Here is a 16,566-nt window from a genome sequence, read left to right as displayed (position 1 = left end):
ACCCTTTTTTTCATGACGAAAACGAGATGATAACTAAATAAAAACGACCTAAAATAATAAAAACGATGCCGAAATTATTTGACACTTTCGTCAACGAATGAAAACTAGACGAAAATGCTTGGCGGGGACGACATCCAATCAGAACTGATTTAATTTTGTGACAGGGCGGGACACGTTAGGAAAACATCCAATCAAACGCACAGATGCACAAATTTGCTCTAAACCCGGGAAGGACAAACTAGCCTGTGATTTGTTGTTACTTCCGGTAGAACTAAGTGATGTATCCAGTGTCAGCAGGGAGAAAGAAAGAGCCGATGTATGGACACATTTGTCCTTTGTTACCGTGACAGACAAAACGATGTGTAAACCATGTGGGGCGACTATCTCGGGTAAAAACACGACAAATCTTCAACGACATCTGCAAACCAGTCACCCAGATCTCCATGCAAAGGTCAGCATTTTAATGTCCTGCAGGGTAAAGTGTTTTTCCCAGTTTGTGTTCAGAGAAAATCTCCACCCCGCGGTGGATTAGCCTTTATAATCTTAGTCCTGAACACTGCCCTGTACCTTTCAGAGCGTCCTGCTGTAAAACGCTGTATTATCTCAGTAAGGTGGTGTTAATGATCAGGTGTGTGGGAAGCAGGTGAAACGCCAATGTTAATATTATTAATAATATTCCATAACTTTTAATGAATGTTTAATTTTGTGTATAATGACTAATTCAAGGGAACTGAAGAAAAAGCATTTACATTTTACACCCTTTATGTTTTAGACTAAATCGACTGTAGATTTAGTCGACTATATTCTTACAATTAGTCGACTAAAACTAAAACTATTCAGATACTAAATTATGACTAAAACTAAATCAAAATTTGCTGTCAAAATTAACACTGCCACACAGTTACTCTTGGCCCCAAGTTACTGATCTGGATGTGTTATCCTGCATATGCTAATTCATCCTTAAAATAGTGCTGACGGATGGTTAAAAACAGAGGAAGATAGTGAACAGTTAAACAGATTCAGTACAATGCTACATTTGGTTTCCACATTACAGTAGGTATGAAACAGCACATAATGCTCAAACTGTAAAAATTTAAAAATTTTATTCACAAATTTCAATGCAGGTTTTACAATCATTCTGAGTGTCAGAATCCAGTTGGCTTTTTAGTTTGTGCAGCATCCCTCCTGTGGACGGTGACCACCAAGTCCCCCATGCGCTCGGCTTTACAACTACATAAGCAACAATCCGACACAGAAAGTGACACATGTGATGTGTTTTTGCAATGAATCAACAAAAAGCTGTCAAGGAGCTTGACAAATGAAAGGCCAAAAGCACCCATTAACAGCGCTGCTTATAGAAGTTCTTCTGGGTTGGAGCCACACTGAGCAGATGTCCTGCTTATGGCCCAACAAACAGAGTGCTTCACTTTGCATTAGCTTAACTAGCTTCACAGAGTAAAGCAGTTTAACAAGTTACAAATGTTACTTTTACCAAAAATAATGTTATCTTTCTGACATTTATGATTTAATCATAATGGGCTAAACACTAAACACTAAGTGCATTCTTAAACCAAATTTTAAATGTTTTTACAGTTGATCTAGGCTTTTTTTTTTTGTTATTCAGTGTGCATTTGTTTGCCTATTAAGCTCCCTGTTGAGGCAGAAACATTCACTCAACATTCACTTTTAAAGACATATTTCAGCATTTTGTTAAATCTGTTTATTTTTTGCACAGAGATAAGTTGAATACCCTGCAGACGTGGGGCAAATAGAAAATTAAGGCTAGCAGCAAACAGCAAATTAGCTTTGTGTGCATATATCACTTTTTTCCACTTGAACACTTGCAGTTGCTTGCATGATTTCAACTGAGGTGTTCATTAGTGGTTATTTCCACTTTTTATGCTAGGCTAAAGCTAAACTGCTGCTAGCCGCAGCTTTTTATTCACCATACAGGCATCAAAGTATTACCAATCTTTTCACTGAACTCCTGGTTTTTCCTTTTTTTAAAAAAGGGACTCAGCTTTCACAAACTGAAAAGTAAAATAAATAAAACTTAAGTGGATAAGTGGAGTCACTTTTATGCCAAGACTTGACACAGACTTTGTCTACAGGGTAAATGACTAAAAGCCAGTTAGCTTAAATTAGCACAAGTAGCTTAAGTGGGGAAAAACTAGCCTAACTTCTATCCAGAGATATTAAAAGTCAACTAATCTTCTGCCATCCTTTTACTTTAATTTTTGTATAGTTTGATTGTATTCTGTAATGCACAACTAAAACATAACTGTTGCCTGCTTGCTTGCTAACCCCACCAGTAATGCTAAGCAACAGTCATGCCTGACATATCCATATGTTTCTTGGGAAAACGCAAGATGGCAATAAAACCACCACTGACAACTAAAGTGGTCGCAATAAGAAAACGTTACTTTTACCTTTTTGTATGAACAAACTGAAAAGTTCTGATGGGCAGAATTTGACACCTTTAGCCAGACTTGATGCTAAGCTAACGAGCTACATTCTGTAGCTTTACATTTACCATACAGACATGTAAGATGGTATCACTAACACTCAAAAAGGTGAATAATTGTATTTACAAAAACGTCAAATTCTTTAAGCTGTGTTGGTCAGGCAAACATAAAAATAACCTTTAAAACAAAAAGACTAAGGAAATAATATATTGCACAATGTCAAAGACAAGTGATTTTTTTTTTTTTTTTGCTACAATTCTGTACAGTTTGTGGTTAGAAGTTCAGTCTGGCAAGTTTGTGTATATACAGGAACTGTAAGAAAATCTAGTAATACTAAGGTGGCGTTACACAATACAGGATCAGTCTGCTGTGGGGCCTCTAGATGTTTCTGCAAACAAGTAAAACCAAAGGGAAGAAAAAAAATAGTAATCATTCTGATCCTGCTTTTCAAATGCCTAGTATGGTACACTGGTATACACAAACACTTGTATGTATGTATATATATCTATATATGTATATATATGACAACAACAACAGCATGTGCACACAGATTCTCTTCAGTTTCAGAGGCACTCCCTATTGTTAGGTGGTGGTGGTCAGTTGACAAAATTCTCTATATTCCCATTGGATCAGAATCCCGTGTGATTAAAAATAGCCATCCTTTGTAAATTCCTCGGAAGACGTCTTAAAAAGAGGCAAGTTGTCCTTTCAAAAAATAACTTCCTTTTTTTTTCTTGTGTTTGGTTTAGAAGTAAATCATCCATGTTCATCTGTGCAGGGAGATGAAATCTGCACCACTGTTCATACTTCCACCATCTTTGCGTTGAGGCCCCCCCCCCCCCAGAAATTCCTTTTTTTGTTCTCCCTTCATTTGATGCTCTTGTGGCAGAGTCTGGCAACATAAAGAGAAGTGAAACATTGGACTTCTCTAACTGCCTTTAAAATAAAAAGAGTAAAGAAAAACAAAACAGGCTGTTTAATAGGAAGTCTGAAAACAGGTCAAAGGTCATATTTTCTCATCCGTCATCTCCAGAAACTGGGCGTACACGTCTCTGGAACACTCCCCTTTTTGGTTGAACAGAAACTTGTAGTAGCTGCCGTCAGCACAAATGGCTACAAATTGAAGCGAGGGAGAAAAAAGACAAAGTGTTTAGTTAAAGCAGCGCTCTGCAGAGAGGACGGGTCAGAGGTGTTTTTACTTAGCAACAATGTCACGCTCACACTACTCCATATAATACTGTGTCAGATTAGGCAATTATAAAGTCAAAATGTTGCTATTTCATAACTGAAAGACATGACTAAAGATTGCCCTTCCTGTATTTTTCAACATGCTTGCTGTCATCAGGAAGAGGCAGCAGCTAGTTGTTCCAAGAAAAGGGTGAACAGATAATGGTAACCAATAGCACAAAGTGGCAACTAAACTGAAGTGTGTATGATAATGGCTGTCTTATGTTACACAGGCACCATCATTCCTATTTTGCATGTTGTGCACAACACCTATTTTTGTTCATCTTACTCCTCACATACATTCTTCAACGATTAGCGTCTCTTCATGTGATGGATTTCATAATATATTATCCCAAAAGAGCACTCAGACTAACTTGTGGTTCCTAGAGTTTCCAAAAGTAGAACTGGAGGCAGTCTTCAGCCATCAGGCTGCTGCTCCTGTGAAACCAGCTCCCTCAGAAGACCCTGAACATCCCTTTGTTACGCTGCTACGGAGTCAGATGGTTGTGGTACCTCCTAGGATGCACTGAGGACTCCTCTTCCACTCCCTTCTTTATTTATATGCCATTACTGCATGTAATTACCATATGTCTACTCTCTCCTGTAAGTTTGCATATTGTGCTGTTTGTTTTTTGTGGTCTCCTTTTTATCTCTTTCCCCCAAGTTTAGTTCTGCCAGTGGTTTCTTCTTAAAAAGGAGTTCTTCTGCTCCACTGTCTCCAAATGCTGGCTCACAGAAGATGGTCTGATTGTTGGGGTTCTCTCTCTAATATTGTAGAGTCTTTACCTTTTTATATAAAGTGCCTTAATACAACTGCTACTGTGAACTGGTGCTATATAAATAAATCTGAACTGAATTGTTCCCCTCCTGACCAAACACCCTGCAGTGTCAGAACTGGACCATAATCTGGCTGACATCTTGTGATTGAACCTACTATAAGCTTTTAATCTGAATGTCATGATAAACAAACACCAGCACTGATGCTAGAACATTGAGATTTTATGGATGTAAACGAGGCCACAGAATATTATCTGTTAACTTCTTACTTACGTCACCCCCCCCCCCCCCCCCCCCCACTGCTATGTGGAGTGATGGTAATGTTGCTACCTTATTATGGTTTGCAAAAAAATAAAAATATATTTACAAATATAAACTTTGCACAGAAAGTAAGGAAATTTATTGGTCAGTTATTTCTTCTTGGTAATAAACTTTGTACCGTTGGAAAGCCCATTTATGGAGCCACATCTGTAAACAAACTGCATTTGTGGGTTGAGCAGCAGAGTTGAGTATGTGGGCTGCACCCATGAAAAACTTGACCAACCTCTCTGCCAAACAGCTGATTCTGCTATTGCCTCTTGTTTGGAGCTTCTGGTGCCCCAGGTGCTGACAGTCAGGCTTGTCATTATTGGAGGCAATCTCAATGCAGAGAGATATCGAGATGAGATTCTGCAACCAGTGGCAATCCCATATCTCCACAATCTGGGACTGAACTCTATCCTCCAAGATGAATGCTCATCTCCCCAAGAGTAGGGCTTTATCGGAGACTACTTCCAGACTTTAGGAGTGGAGAAGATGTGGGATCAGCTTGGGTGTGCCGTTCATGCAAGAGTGACCAACACAACCACACTGGCTGACTTGCAACAAATTCTAGTGGAAGAATGAGATGGCATCTCAGAGCAGTGTGTGACCAAGCTGTGACCAGCATGAGGAGGAGTTTGTTGTAGCTGTGTATGGTTCTTCCACATGCTGCTGAGGCCCCTGTTTGTTCTAAGAATAAATTGTTAAATTGCCAATATGTTTGTTTCAATATGTTGTTTCTTCAGACTTTAATCATCCAATCCAATAAATGACACCAATCAAGAGTCAATAGCAGAAAAAGCCTGTTTGGCAGACAAAAGGAGTCTTTTTCTCATGGATGTAGCCCACATATACAACGCTGCTGCTCAACCCACAAATGCATGTTCCTTACAGATGTGGCTCCATAAAAAATAAACAGGCTTTCCAACAGATTTATTGCCAAGAAGCTTTGTTACAACAAAGAAATAATCTAGTAAACACAAATGTCCTTAGATTTTGTGCTAAGTTTATATATCAGTGTAACATTTCCATGATGATCCTACAGTTGACCCAACACCACCCTGGACTTTGTTTTGACTACATTAGTCTAAACCAGCTGAACGTATAAGGACTGAAGACTTAAAGCTGTTTCCTCAGACATGGATTAAACCATGCCTGAAACATGTAAACAGCCAGGGTCGCACTATGTATGGACTGAAATATGCAAGATGAAGTGAGTAACCCAAGTGTGAGGGACAGCTGGAGGAAAACGAAGAACTCTGGAGAACCACACAAACCAAACAGTTTTTAAAAAAGATGTAGAGAGTTAAGGGGGATATTTGAAAGATTCTACAATACAAATAACATTTTAAGGTGATATTTTTTACATTTTTGTTTTTTTAGAGACCAAAACAAAAGGCTCATCCTGTATGTGTGTGTTTGTTTGGTTTTTAGAGTTTTGGGTTTGTAAGACAGCTTGTCCTCACCATTTTTGGCAGCGTGAGCCAAAAATAATAACTGTATGTGGTTGTTCACATATTTGTGTAACCTGATGCATGCATTGCAACAAGCACAGCCACACCAGATGGACCTGTGTCAACCGGGTCAGTCTCTATTTGCACTTCTTTGGTACATCAATGCAGGAGCAGAGATGCCACAGCGAGAGTGCGCTACAGTATTTGTTGCAGATGTTGCGCAGGAAATTTGAGTGACTGCTTTATTTCTGGTTTCAATTCATTTATATCCCGTCAGCACTGACCTGGTGTTTTTTTCTTAGTCCTAAACCTATGGTTTAGTAGAAAGTAGACCGAGTCAAGTGTGTTTCAAGGGCCAGTTTAACGTGCTGAGCACAGCCCTGACATTCCCTCACTTTCAGTTTCATTTCAAGATGTTTCTTCACTCCTAGTTTTAATGTAGTGGTTAACTACCACAACCATGAGAATGCTGCAAAGTGTGATTTCATTGTCATCCTTGTTTGACAACTTCTGTCATGTAACTGATGAGACAACGAGTTGTGCATCTGGACCTACCTATGACGGCGTTGGGCTCTGTTCCAAAGGCACACACACAGGGAGAGCCTGAGGGGACCTGGAACTTAGAGAAGCTCCACTTAGAGCTGAAATATTTAGGAAGAAAGCTGGCTGAGGCCAAGCTGCAGAGAGAAAGGTAAACAGGCTGTTTTTGGATTTATGTTTATGACACTGGATTGAATTAAATTACTATCCAAGACATTCTTCACATCACAAGTGGGAAACTTAGGTGATGAACGTTAGTAAGGACCGACCTTGACTGTTTGTTCCTTTTTGGGTCCTCTGCAGCAAATATGTGCACTGTGCCATGGTCACTGGACACACAGATGAGGGACGCGTCCTGGTTAAAATTAATGCTGAAAAGACAGCAGACCGAAAAAATAAGCTGTCATTAAGATAAACACAGGGACACAAAGTAAAGCATGCAAACCGGTTGTTAATGAGAGCGACTCTGCTACACAGTAAGTACATTCCATTAAAGCTTTCTGACAGACAGGCTCTGTAAGAGAAAACAATACAACCCAAACCACAATCTCTTCCTAAAACTAACCGAGCAGTTTGGTGCTGCCTCCTGACCGAGAAAGCTTTCTGCCTGAAAAACCTCTGAAGAAAAACATCTCCTACTTGAATGAATATTTAGTCCTCCATCCATCCTTTAATATCAGGATGTTGTGAGGGGCTTTTGCTCCTGGTAGGGTCTCAGGTAAACCGGTCCTGGGTGAGGGGCCAGACAAAGAGTGATTCAGATCATCTGGCTGAGCTCAGCCCAAAGAGGTGACATGGGCCTGCCTTGCTGGGGGCTCACCACCTGCAAGAGGCACTTTGTGTCGGGCGGCGGGTAAGGGTGGAAGCCTTGGCGGTCTTGAGGCTGGCTGCTGGGACATGGAACACCACCTCTCTGGTGGAGAAGAAGCCTGAGTTAGATCATGAGGTTGAGAGACTCTCGCTAGATATAGTCAAGCTCACCTCAATGAATGGCTCTAGAGCACAAGCCAATCTCTTGAAGAGGGGCTGTGTTCCAGACCTCAATGACAGGCGGGAGGCAAGGGTGGGTACTGTAGTATTGACCCGGCTCGCTACATTGGAGTTTTTTCCTGGTTTGTTTCCCTGCACCTTTCAGTCAGGAATAAGTCCTGACTGGCGCCTCTGTGCTGAACAACAGCTCAGATCACCCAGCTTTCTTGAACTTGGGTATTCCCACTGGGTGTGGTGCTGGACGGTGTCCCAACTGGCGACTCCTACTAATAGACTTCAATGCTCATGTGGGCCTGGAGGGACGTGGTTGGGAGGGACAGCCTGCCTGACCTAATGTGGTGTTCTGCTATTGGATTTTTGTACTAACCAAAGTTTGTCCATAACACAAGCATGAGTGCACATGGCACCAGGACACCCTAAACTGCAGGTTGATCAATTTTATAATCGTATCATAGTGGTAGCATCTGCCCTTTTCTATGCAGTGATCTGCTGGGGGGGGGTGGATGCACCGAAAGGGACAGGAGCAGGACTGAAACTGGTGCGAAGGTCTAGTTCTGTGCTGGGATGTCCTCTGGAGTCTGTGATGGTGGTGGGTGAAAGGAGGATGTTATCAAAGCTAACATCCATTATGGACACCACCCCCCCATCACCCTCTGCATGAGACCGCGGGTGAGCTGAGCAGCTCCTTCAGTCAGAAACTGAAACATCCTCCCTGCAGGAAGCTTCACAGGTCATTCATCCCAACAGCAGTTAGACTGTATAACATCATGATCAGGATTCTAGCCAGAAATTTATTTCAACATTTATTTCTACAGTATGTCCCTACCCTCAGAATGAGAGCTGGCCTCTGCCTTAGAGACAGGGTGAGAAGTTCATAATTCAAGAGGGATTCAGAGTAGAGCTGCTACTGCACGGTGGAAGGAGCTAGCTGAGATGGTTCAAGTCTCCTAGTCTGATACATCTCCTGAGGCGTTCCAGGCATGTCCTACTGGGAGGAGGCCCCAGAACAGGCCCAAGACAAACTGGAGAGATTACGTCTCTCAGCAGGCCTGGGAACACCTCGGTGAAATGAGCTGGAGGAGGTGGCTGCAGAGAGTGAGGTCTGGCTTCTCCGCTCAGATGATCCACCATGCAATACCACTGGTAAAGCATCTGATTGGAAAAGGCTTTATTTTTCAGCATGACAATGATCCCAAATACACTTCCAGTGCAGTAAAAGTATACCTGGATATAAAAAACACACAACTATCTATTAGTCATGGATTTGCCTCTCCAGAGCTCAGACCTCTACATTATTGATGCAGTAAGGATCAACTTGGCAGAGAACAGAACAACAGGCAGCCAACATCCAGAGAAAAGCTATGAAATCTGCTTCAAGAACTCTGGAGAACTATTCCTGAAGATTGGAAAGCTTGTCTAAGGCTGCGTTCACACTGCAGCCTGAAGTGACCCAATTCCGATTTTTTGTGAAATCCGATTTTTTTTTTTGTGTGGTCGTTCACATTTCCAAATATATGCAACTTGGATGTGATCTGTGTGTGAACAGCAGACGAACCTGAAAGTGTCCCGCATGTGCAGTAGAGGACGCGATAACATCACATGTAGCGAGCGCGCTCAATGTTTACAGAAGTCACACGTTTTCCTTCCCGCGTCCGCGTAAAAGGACACAGAATAGTGACGTTTGTCGAGTATCAATGACATGCAGGTTGGATGAATGTGACCTGGCCGTACACACTCAGGTCGCATTTGAAAAGATCGGATACAGGTCGCATGAGGGCTAAAAAGATCGGATTTGGGTCACTTCAGGCTGCAGTGTGAACGTAGCCTAAGAGTTTAGGCTGCGTTTAAGAATAAAGGTGGTCGTACCAAATACTGACTAACAAACTCAGAATTATACAAATTCTGTTTTTTTTAGGGGTGGGACTTTAACGCGTTAATTTCGATTAATTAATTACGGGGAAATTAACGCGTTAAAATTTTTAACGCATTTTAATCGCACTTTGCACCGTGGAACGTTTCTCAGTGCACGAGTTCCCGGCATACAGATTATATCGACGCACAATGTCCAAATTAGGGGCCGCATCCTGCGAAGGACCCGGCCCACGTCTTTCGCAGCCCACGAACACCACAAAGGCCGGAAGTGAGCAGCCAGCCTTCATATCAGCTGCCGTCACCTCTACGTAGCTCATGTCGCCTAGCAACCGTGAGTGCGAAGCACAGCTGTGTAAAAGCAGCTGTTAAACGGAGAACGAACTTTTTCTCCTTTTTGTGGTTTAATTTTAAGTCTTTAATTCAAAATAAGCTGTTAAAACAAGCGTAACACATTTCAACATCAAGGAATACAGCTGAGAGAATGATTAATTTCCAACTATAACAAGTGAGACATTAATGTTGAATAAAACTATCCAGTTATGATGCTTAACTTTAATTTCAGGAGTTTGCTTATCACAGGAGCACTTCCACCCTTCATTGGTCTGTGTAGTAGACTGGTGGGAAAATAAACTAAATTTTGAAGTTTAAGCTTATGTATATTGATTTATTCATCAACTAAACTTAAATTAATATTTATCATGTTAAATATTGAAATGCGATTAAAATGCGATTAATTTCGATTAATTAATTACAAAGCTTGTAATTAATTCGATTAATTTTTTTAATCGAGTCCCACCCCTAGTTTTTTCCTTCTATACTGTATTTTCATGTATGTTTGCTCATTTCAATTAATCACTACAACTATTTCCCATTTTCTGAGCAAAATATAAAGAAATGAGGGGTGGCTCAAGACTTTTGCACAGTACTGTAGTTTTCAGATTGCTTCTGTATTGTTAATCACTTTTTGATTTGTTAGAAAATAACTTGAGATCCTGTATTTCTGATTTTCATGAGCTACAAACCATAATCGTCAAAATTAAAACAAGAAAGGCTTAAAATATTTTACTTTGTGTAATAATATAGAGTTTATTAAAGTCTAATTAAACTGTGAAGAGAAGTTTTTCATGCTATTCTGTTTGTTCAGATGGACTAGCACGGTGACTTGATGGGGTCACCTTATGGAGAGTTTTATAGTTCAGGTCCTCTTTCCAGCTGAGTCACTGTGAGAGGGTTGGTGTAGCTATGTAACAGACATCTTGCAGTTTCTTTGAATGATGACTGTAAAAGCAGCACTCAGACTGTGGTCACACTATAAGTATAATGGAGAAATGAACACTGCTGTTTCTGCAACCTGCTGATATGCAATTTACGCTTGTGGGAAGAGCAAATATTCTGATGCATGTTGCAGAAAGGCTTTGAAGAGCAGTTGTTACCAGTGCAAATAACAGCTTTGCATCAAGTAGCATTTTTTAAAATTTATTTTGCCATGTTTGTTATGCTGTTAGGTCAAGATGTGACTAGCACTATGCTGAGCACTCACCAGTAAATGTTAGCTGCCTGTGAGCCCCGTCTTAGCTCCTGTATGAGCTGACCTGCAGATGTGTCAAAAATTCTAATGAGTGTCCCCTGTGGAAATACAACATAGATCACAAGTCAGTAAGAAGCAAAATACACATCTAAAGAATTTTCTTTTTACTAGACTTGGCTTAATTTACTAGAGCCCATACTTTCTCTGATGCAGTAGCTATTCTTGTGCCCTGCAGGTTGAGCGCTATGCAGCACAGTGCCCCCTCATGGGCAGGAATGTCAACTGGGGGCTTCTCTGTGTTGGCAAGGTCCACAATCTGCACGTGGCCTGAATGAGTCCCAGGGAAGGCCAACAGAGAGTTGTTGCTGTTGGGACACAGCACGCACAGACCTGAGGAGAGAAAGGGACAAAGTGTTCATCCCGACACACCTGAACAACACGCTTCAAAAACGCTTTGTGACTTACACCAAAAGAAAAGGTTCAGCACTGAGCTCAGTTTTTCAGGTGCTCTTACAGACAGCGATAGAACTTCTGGGACTAGAGTTCAGGTGATTAACAGGTTTGCTAAAGCTGCCATCAAAGAGTCAGTATGGTTCGAGAGCTTAAGTCACAGGACGGACTGACCTTTGGGGTTGTAGCAGGTCTCAAACACATGCAGCTGATGGGGGTTGTGGGTAAAGGTGAACACTTTGATCATTGAGTCCAGGACCACCACAATCCTAAGAGGACGGGAGAGCCGACACACAAGCTAAAATATAAACTGCAAGCTAATGCCAAAAATATATATATATATATATATATATATATATATATATATATATATATATATATATATATATATATATATATATATATATATATATATATATATATATATATATATATATATATATATCTACTCAAAAGTTCATTTTTTGGGTATAAAATTTTTATTTTACCTGCCACTCTCAATGATATTAAGATTTGTTTTAAATGAGAATGAATAAAAATAGGCACACTATCAGCACAGAATAAACAAAATCAGTTAATGAAGCTTTAAAAGCTACAATCTGGGGACAGTTTTTTTATTACCTGTCACGTCGAAGTTTCACTGCTTTAACTTCTGTAGAGAACTCAATCTCAATGACAGTCTTCTTCTTCAGGTCATCCCAGATCATCACTAGAGAATAAAAACAAAGAGGTGACATGAATTAAAATGTGCCACGTGATGCTTTTTCTGCAGGAAGTGACACAACATAGCACTGCAACATTTATACTGCATACTGTGCAAAGAATGATGAAGCTTAGACTTGGACATACCCCATCAAACAGATGTGTGTTTTACTTTTTCTACCTCATTATTTCTCAAAATATCATTTTAAGTATTAACACCAGCATCCCACTGAAAACCCATAACAAGGGTGAAGAAAAGCTACAGGTGAACAGATGAACCCTGGGCACTTTGGTCCTGTCTAATCAAAGTTATGTGGCATAAATTGGAAATAAAAAAACAAAAAAAAAATGATATGATGTAATAGAGGGAACTCCAACCAAAGCTCAAACAGAAAGTTTTCTAAATTTTCTGCATTCAGTCTGTGGGTTCAGTATGTAGAAATAGAAAACTGGTGATGTTTTTTGTCATTAATAAGAATGCCACCTTTCACTTCCAGAAAAACTAAAAGAAATCATCCGTCAGAGCAGAGGGCTGGTTCAACAGTAAAGCTGATGCTGTGCAAACCTGTGCTCACAAAACAAACCTTTGTTAGTTGGGTACTTGGGTTTCTTCCCGCCTCCCACTAGTGCAAGGTAGTTACACCTAAACAGCATCTCCACGTGGCCAACTCCGCCCTCTAGGAACTCTGAAAGTTAAAGTAATGAATAGTAACGTGAGAAATAAATACTGTTGGTGACAGTAAGAAAAAGAAAGCCTGCAGTCACTGTGGGTCAGCACAGAGAGACGAAGGAGCGCCACAGCCCTGTGAACAGTACTTGGACAGCTGCAGACCTGAAACCTTAAATCTGAGGGCTGCATGTGCTTAGTCACATGATCTCCACCGACCGCATGATTTTCCTAAATGAGGATTTATTTTCAACAAATTTTACAGATTACCCCAAAAATGAATATAAATTATTGAATGAGCTACTTTTCTTTTTAAAGCCAATATATATTTAGTATATATATTTAGTCTTTACCTAATTAATAAAGCATTATTAATTATAATTCAGTTTTAACATTTTTACTTATTCTACGTTATATCTTATTCATCCATTTTCTTTCTTCTGCTTATCCTTTTCAGGGTCACAGAGTAACGTGAGCCTATCCCAGCTGTTGGGGCGAGAGAGTTTTCTACTGTGTACATTGTGATATATACTGTGTATTTTATGTTGAACAAGCTCTTTGCACCCCGTGGGTTGTGGGAAACGTAATTTCAGTTCTCCGCCTGTCTCGTACATTTGGCAGTATCTGAAAAGCTGAGCTGAGTTGAGGGGCAGGGTCTGCCGCAGGGCTGACACAAGACAGGTGACAACAGTTCACACTCACATCCACACCTGTGGCCTATTTTAAATGACTGAGTTACACACTGTATAATAGTCAAAATTTACATACATTTTACTTACATAATAAGTGAAAATCTTACACATAATTGTGTAAGATTTTGACTTTACTGGGATCTTCAGTTCATTTTTACTTTATTTTTCATTTTAACTGAGCACATTTTTATGCCGTTTTGCCTCACTGAGATTACTTTATCTTACTCTTATTTTATTGAGCTATACATTGTTTTCCTTCAGCTTTTTGGTTATAGGCTACCATCTATCTAGCTCCAGTCCTCCCTGCCCAGGCTGTTTTAGTGATCTCTGTTTCACTCAGCTGTCTTGAGTCCTGCAGCCGCTCCACAGCAGCAGTCCATGTTCACGGGGATTTCCACTGAAAACTGAAGAGGGACTACTGCCACCAGCTGAATGATGCTGGAGGATTTTACTGGAAAGGCAGCTGATTATGGCTTCATTATGCTCACAAAGTACATCTATATGGTGATAGTAATTTTTCAAATAAAGCACTCCTACACATACACAAGCACAAATGTGCCCACACCACAGTCTAATTTACTCCATTTTCTGGGTGAAATGTCAATTTAATCTTTGCTTCTTCTAAAAAAAAAAAGCCTTTTCCAGAAAAAAATAAAAGGGCAAGCATGGAAAATTAAATGTTCAAATTCACATGAAAAACCCTCCAGTTATAATGTTAAAAAGCAGTGTAGCAAAAAGAGGCCAGAAATCATTTCTAATATTTTTATTTTTATTTTAATACATGTTTTGGAGGCCTTACCATACACATTTGAGCTTTTTTTGTTTATTTTGTTTTTTGGGGGAAAATAAATTTTTGGAATTTAACAGATTGGTGTTTGATGGTGTTAGTCCATTTATATATCTGTGTTCTTCAAACTAAACAGAATCGAGAAATTCTCAGAGAATGTCTTTGAATTTTCTCATGTAATATTTTAATCTTTCTACACTGCCAAACACAGTGAAACAGCTCCACAACACCCAGATAATGGTGCCCCACGTCAAAGACTTTATGACAACTTAATTGATATTCTTCTAATTCATCATCTTGTATGTGAGCAAACCAGTGACTGTAGCAAACATATTTAGACAGTGACTGGTGTAAAAACCCTGTTAAGAAAAATCTGACCAATATCACGCTGTTTGCAGTCTCGTTACCTTGCTTCTCCTTCTCTTTGAGAGGATCTGTGTTGTATACACGAAATCCATTCTCCATCCCACAGGCAAAGCATCCTGCAGAGGCACACAAAGCGAATCCACGCTTGTAATTCCAGGAATTCTTCATAAATATCTTTATAACTAAGCCATCAACAGTTGCAGTAATGTGAACGCAGAATAGGTACTGAGGAGAATAATTTACATCATGGACAAAGCGGTGATAAAAGCGCAGCTGTGACAGAAAATCCATCGAAAATAATGAACCTGTGCTGGAGTTCATCTGAAAATGCCACACCATGACAGTGTTGTTTGGCGCCATGGCCCTTTAGTGTAGTAACGTTACGTTAACCCAACTCTTGCCAAAGGTGGATGACAGCAGTAACTTTACCGAAAGGTGAAGTTAGATGTTGACCGAACGGTCAGGAATCACTCCAACTTTACGGCCTGTGTGTAAACGCGGGTGGGTGGGGAGCTAGGCAAATGTTAATGTTTAACGTGAACTTCAAATTAACATTATCTTTATTTTAGAAAGCGAGCACTCTAGTGACAAACTGTTCACCTAAAAAGCGAACAGGAACTTGTGCAGTTTGCGCTTATTAATAATGCTTTAACGCCCATTTAGCGAAGGAAGCTGTTAGCATTGCTTAGCTAACAGTAGCTGACAGCCGTAGTGGTCACAGTTACTAGTGCGACGACCGATGAAAATTTAGCTGACATTAGCATTAGTGCTAAATACAAATCAGCAGCCAATTATAGATTTTTCTCATTACAGACCTCGAACTTTCATCACGTTTATACCTGATTTTCCAGCCTCTGAATCGAGACCCGATAGCTGGTTAGCCGAAAACAAAAAACGCTAACTATTTTTCGGGTGGGTAGCCTTAGCTAATATTAACATTGAGTGCTCAAAGTTAACGTTTCAACGAGAGCAACGACACAACCATATTTTCACAAGATATTCCAAAGTCTGAAAGTGTAAAACTACTGCTGTTATGTTGTGTTATGTATTTGAAGACCCTGACTTAGTGGTGACAGATTAACAATCAACGACGTTTCCAAATTCCGTTTGGGAGGAGGAAAAAAAAAAGCACGACGCTTCATACCATGATCCTGGTTAAACCCAGCATAAAGGAGTCCATTCCCGTGCGGGTTTGATGGTAGTAAATTCATAATTGTGACAGAAACAACCGAATGCCAAACAGCGGTGACAAGTTAATCCAACAGCTGCCGCCTGAGGAGCTAACCGGCTACCATTCCTCCTGACTGTGCTGCTAGGGAGGAGGAAAACAGAAGGCTGGAAGCAGGAAGAGCTGTCACCAGTCGAGATCAAAGGGGGCTTGCGCCGCTCGGCAGCGCATTCAAGAACGCAGCAAACGCTGAAATAACTGCGTGAACTTCGTTTGGACTAAAACGGGAACGTGACTTTCCGAGTTAGCTGCTGAGTGGGTTTCAAGAATCGAGTAAAAAGTGTGGATAGAGTTGAAGGAAATAGATAGTGTAATCCCATCCCACTGTGCCACAGTTATACATAACATATAGTAAGAACAACCGCTTAACCTTTGTTTGTGATCATATAGCGCATAGGTACTGTAGTACGTTAAAATAGAAAATGAGTAGAGCTCTTGTCTGACTATAGCCCCAGTGGCCTAATGGATAAGGCACTGGCCTCCTAAGCCAGGGATTGTGGGTTCGAGTCCCATCTGGGGTG

At 40.4% G+C, this 16,566-nt stretch overlaps 1 protein-coding gene and 1 non-coding gene across 4 annotated transcripts; one reads left to right on the top strand and one right to left on the bottom strand.

Moving 5' to 3' along the window:
* Positions 1 to 1,599: 1,599 nt before the first annotated feature.
* Positions 1,600 to 16,226, bottom strand: wdr45b (WD repeat domain 45B). Of its 3 annotated transcripts, none has more exons than XM_030755496.1 (10): positions 15,962 to 16,226; positions 14,859 to 14,933; positions 12,890 to 12,991; positions 12,225 to 12,312; positions 11,778 to 11,872; positions 11,353 to 11,543; positions 11,166 to 11,251; positions 7,033 to 7,134; positions 6,779 to 6,864; positions 1,600 to 3,578 (listed from the first exon to the last, which is right to left on the bottom strand). In XM_030755496.1, the coding sequence occupies exons 1-10, from the start codon at positions 16,026 to 16,028 to the stop codon at positions 3,472 to 3,474; spliced, it is 999 nt and encodes a 332-aa protein (XP_030611356.1). In that variant the 5' UTR covers positions 16,029 to 16,226; the 3' UTR covers positions 1,600 to 3,471. The 3 variants fall into 3 exon arrangements, with proteins under 3 accessions (XP_030611356.1, XP_030611354.1, XP_030611355.1); XM_030755494.1 differs by having other exon boundaries at positions 6,779 to 6,900; positions 15,962 to 16,225; XM_030755495.1 differs by lacking the exon at positions 15,962 to 16,226 and adding an exon at positions 15,123 to 15,333 and having other exon boundaries at positions 6,779 to 6,900.
* A 267-nt stretch (positions 16,227 to 16,493) lies between these two features.
* On the top strand, positions 16,494 to 16,566 carry trnar-ccu (transfer RNA arginine (anticodon CCU)). Its single transcript has one exon. It is a non-coding gene; the product is annotated as a tRNA-Arg (tRNA).

This window comes from Archocentrus centrarchus, chromosome 19 (genome assembly GCF_007364275.1).
Source record: "Archocentrus centrarchus isolate MPI-CPG fArcCen1 chromosome 19, fArcCen1, whole genome shotgun sequence".
NCBI lineage: Eukaryota > Metazoa > Chordata > Actinopteri > Cichliformes > Cichlidae > Archocentrus > Archocentrus centrarchus.
This window is presented reverse-complemented; position numbering and strand designations above follow the sequence as displayed.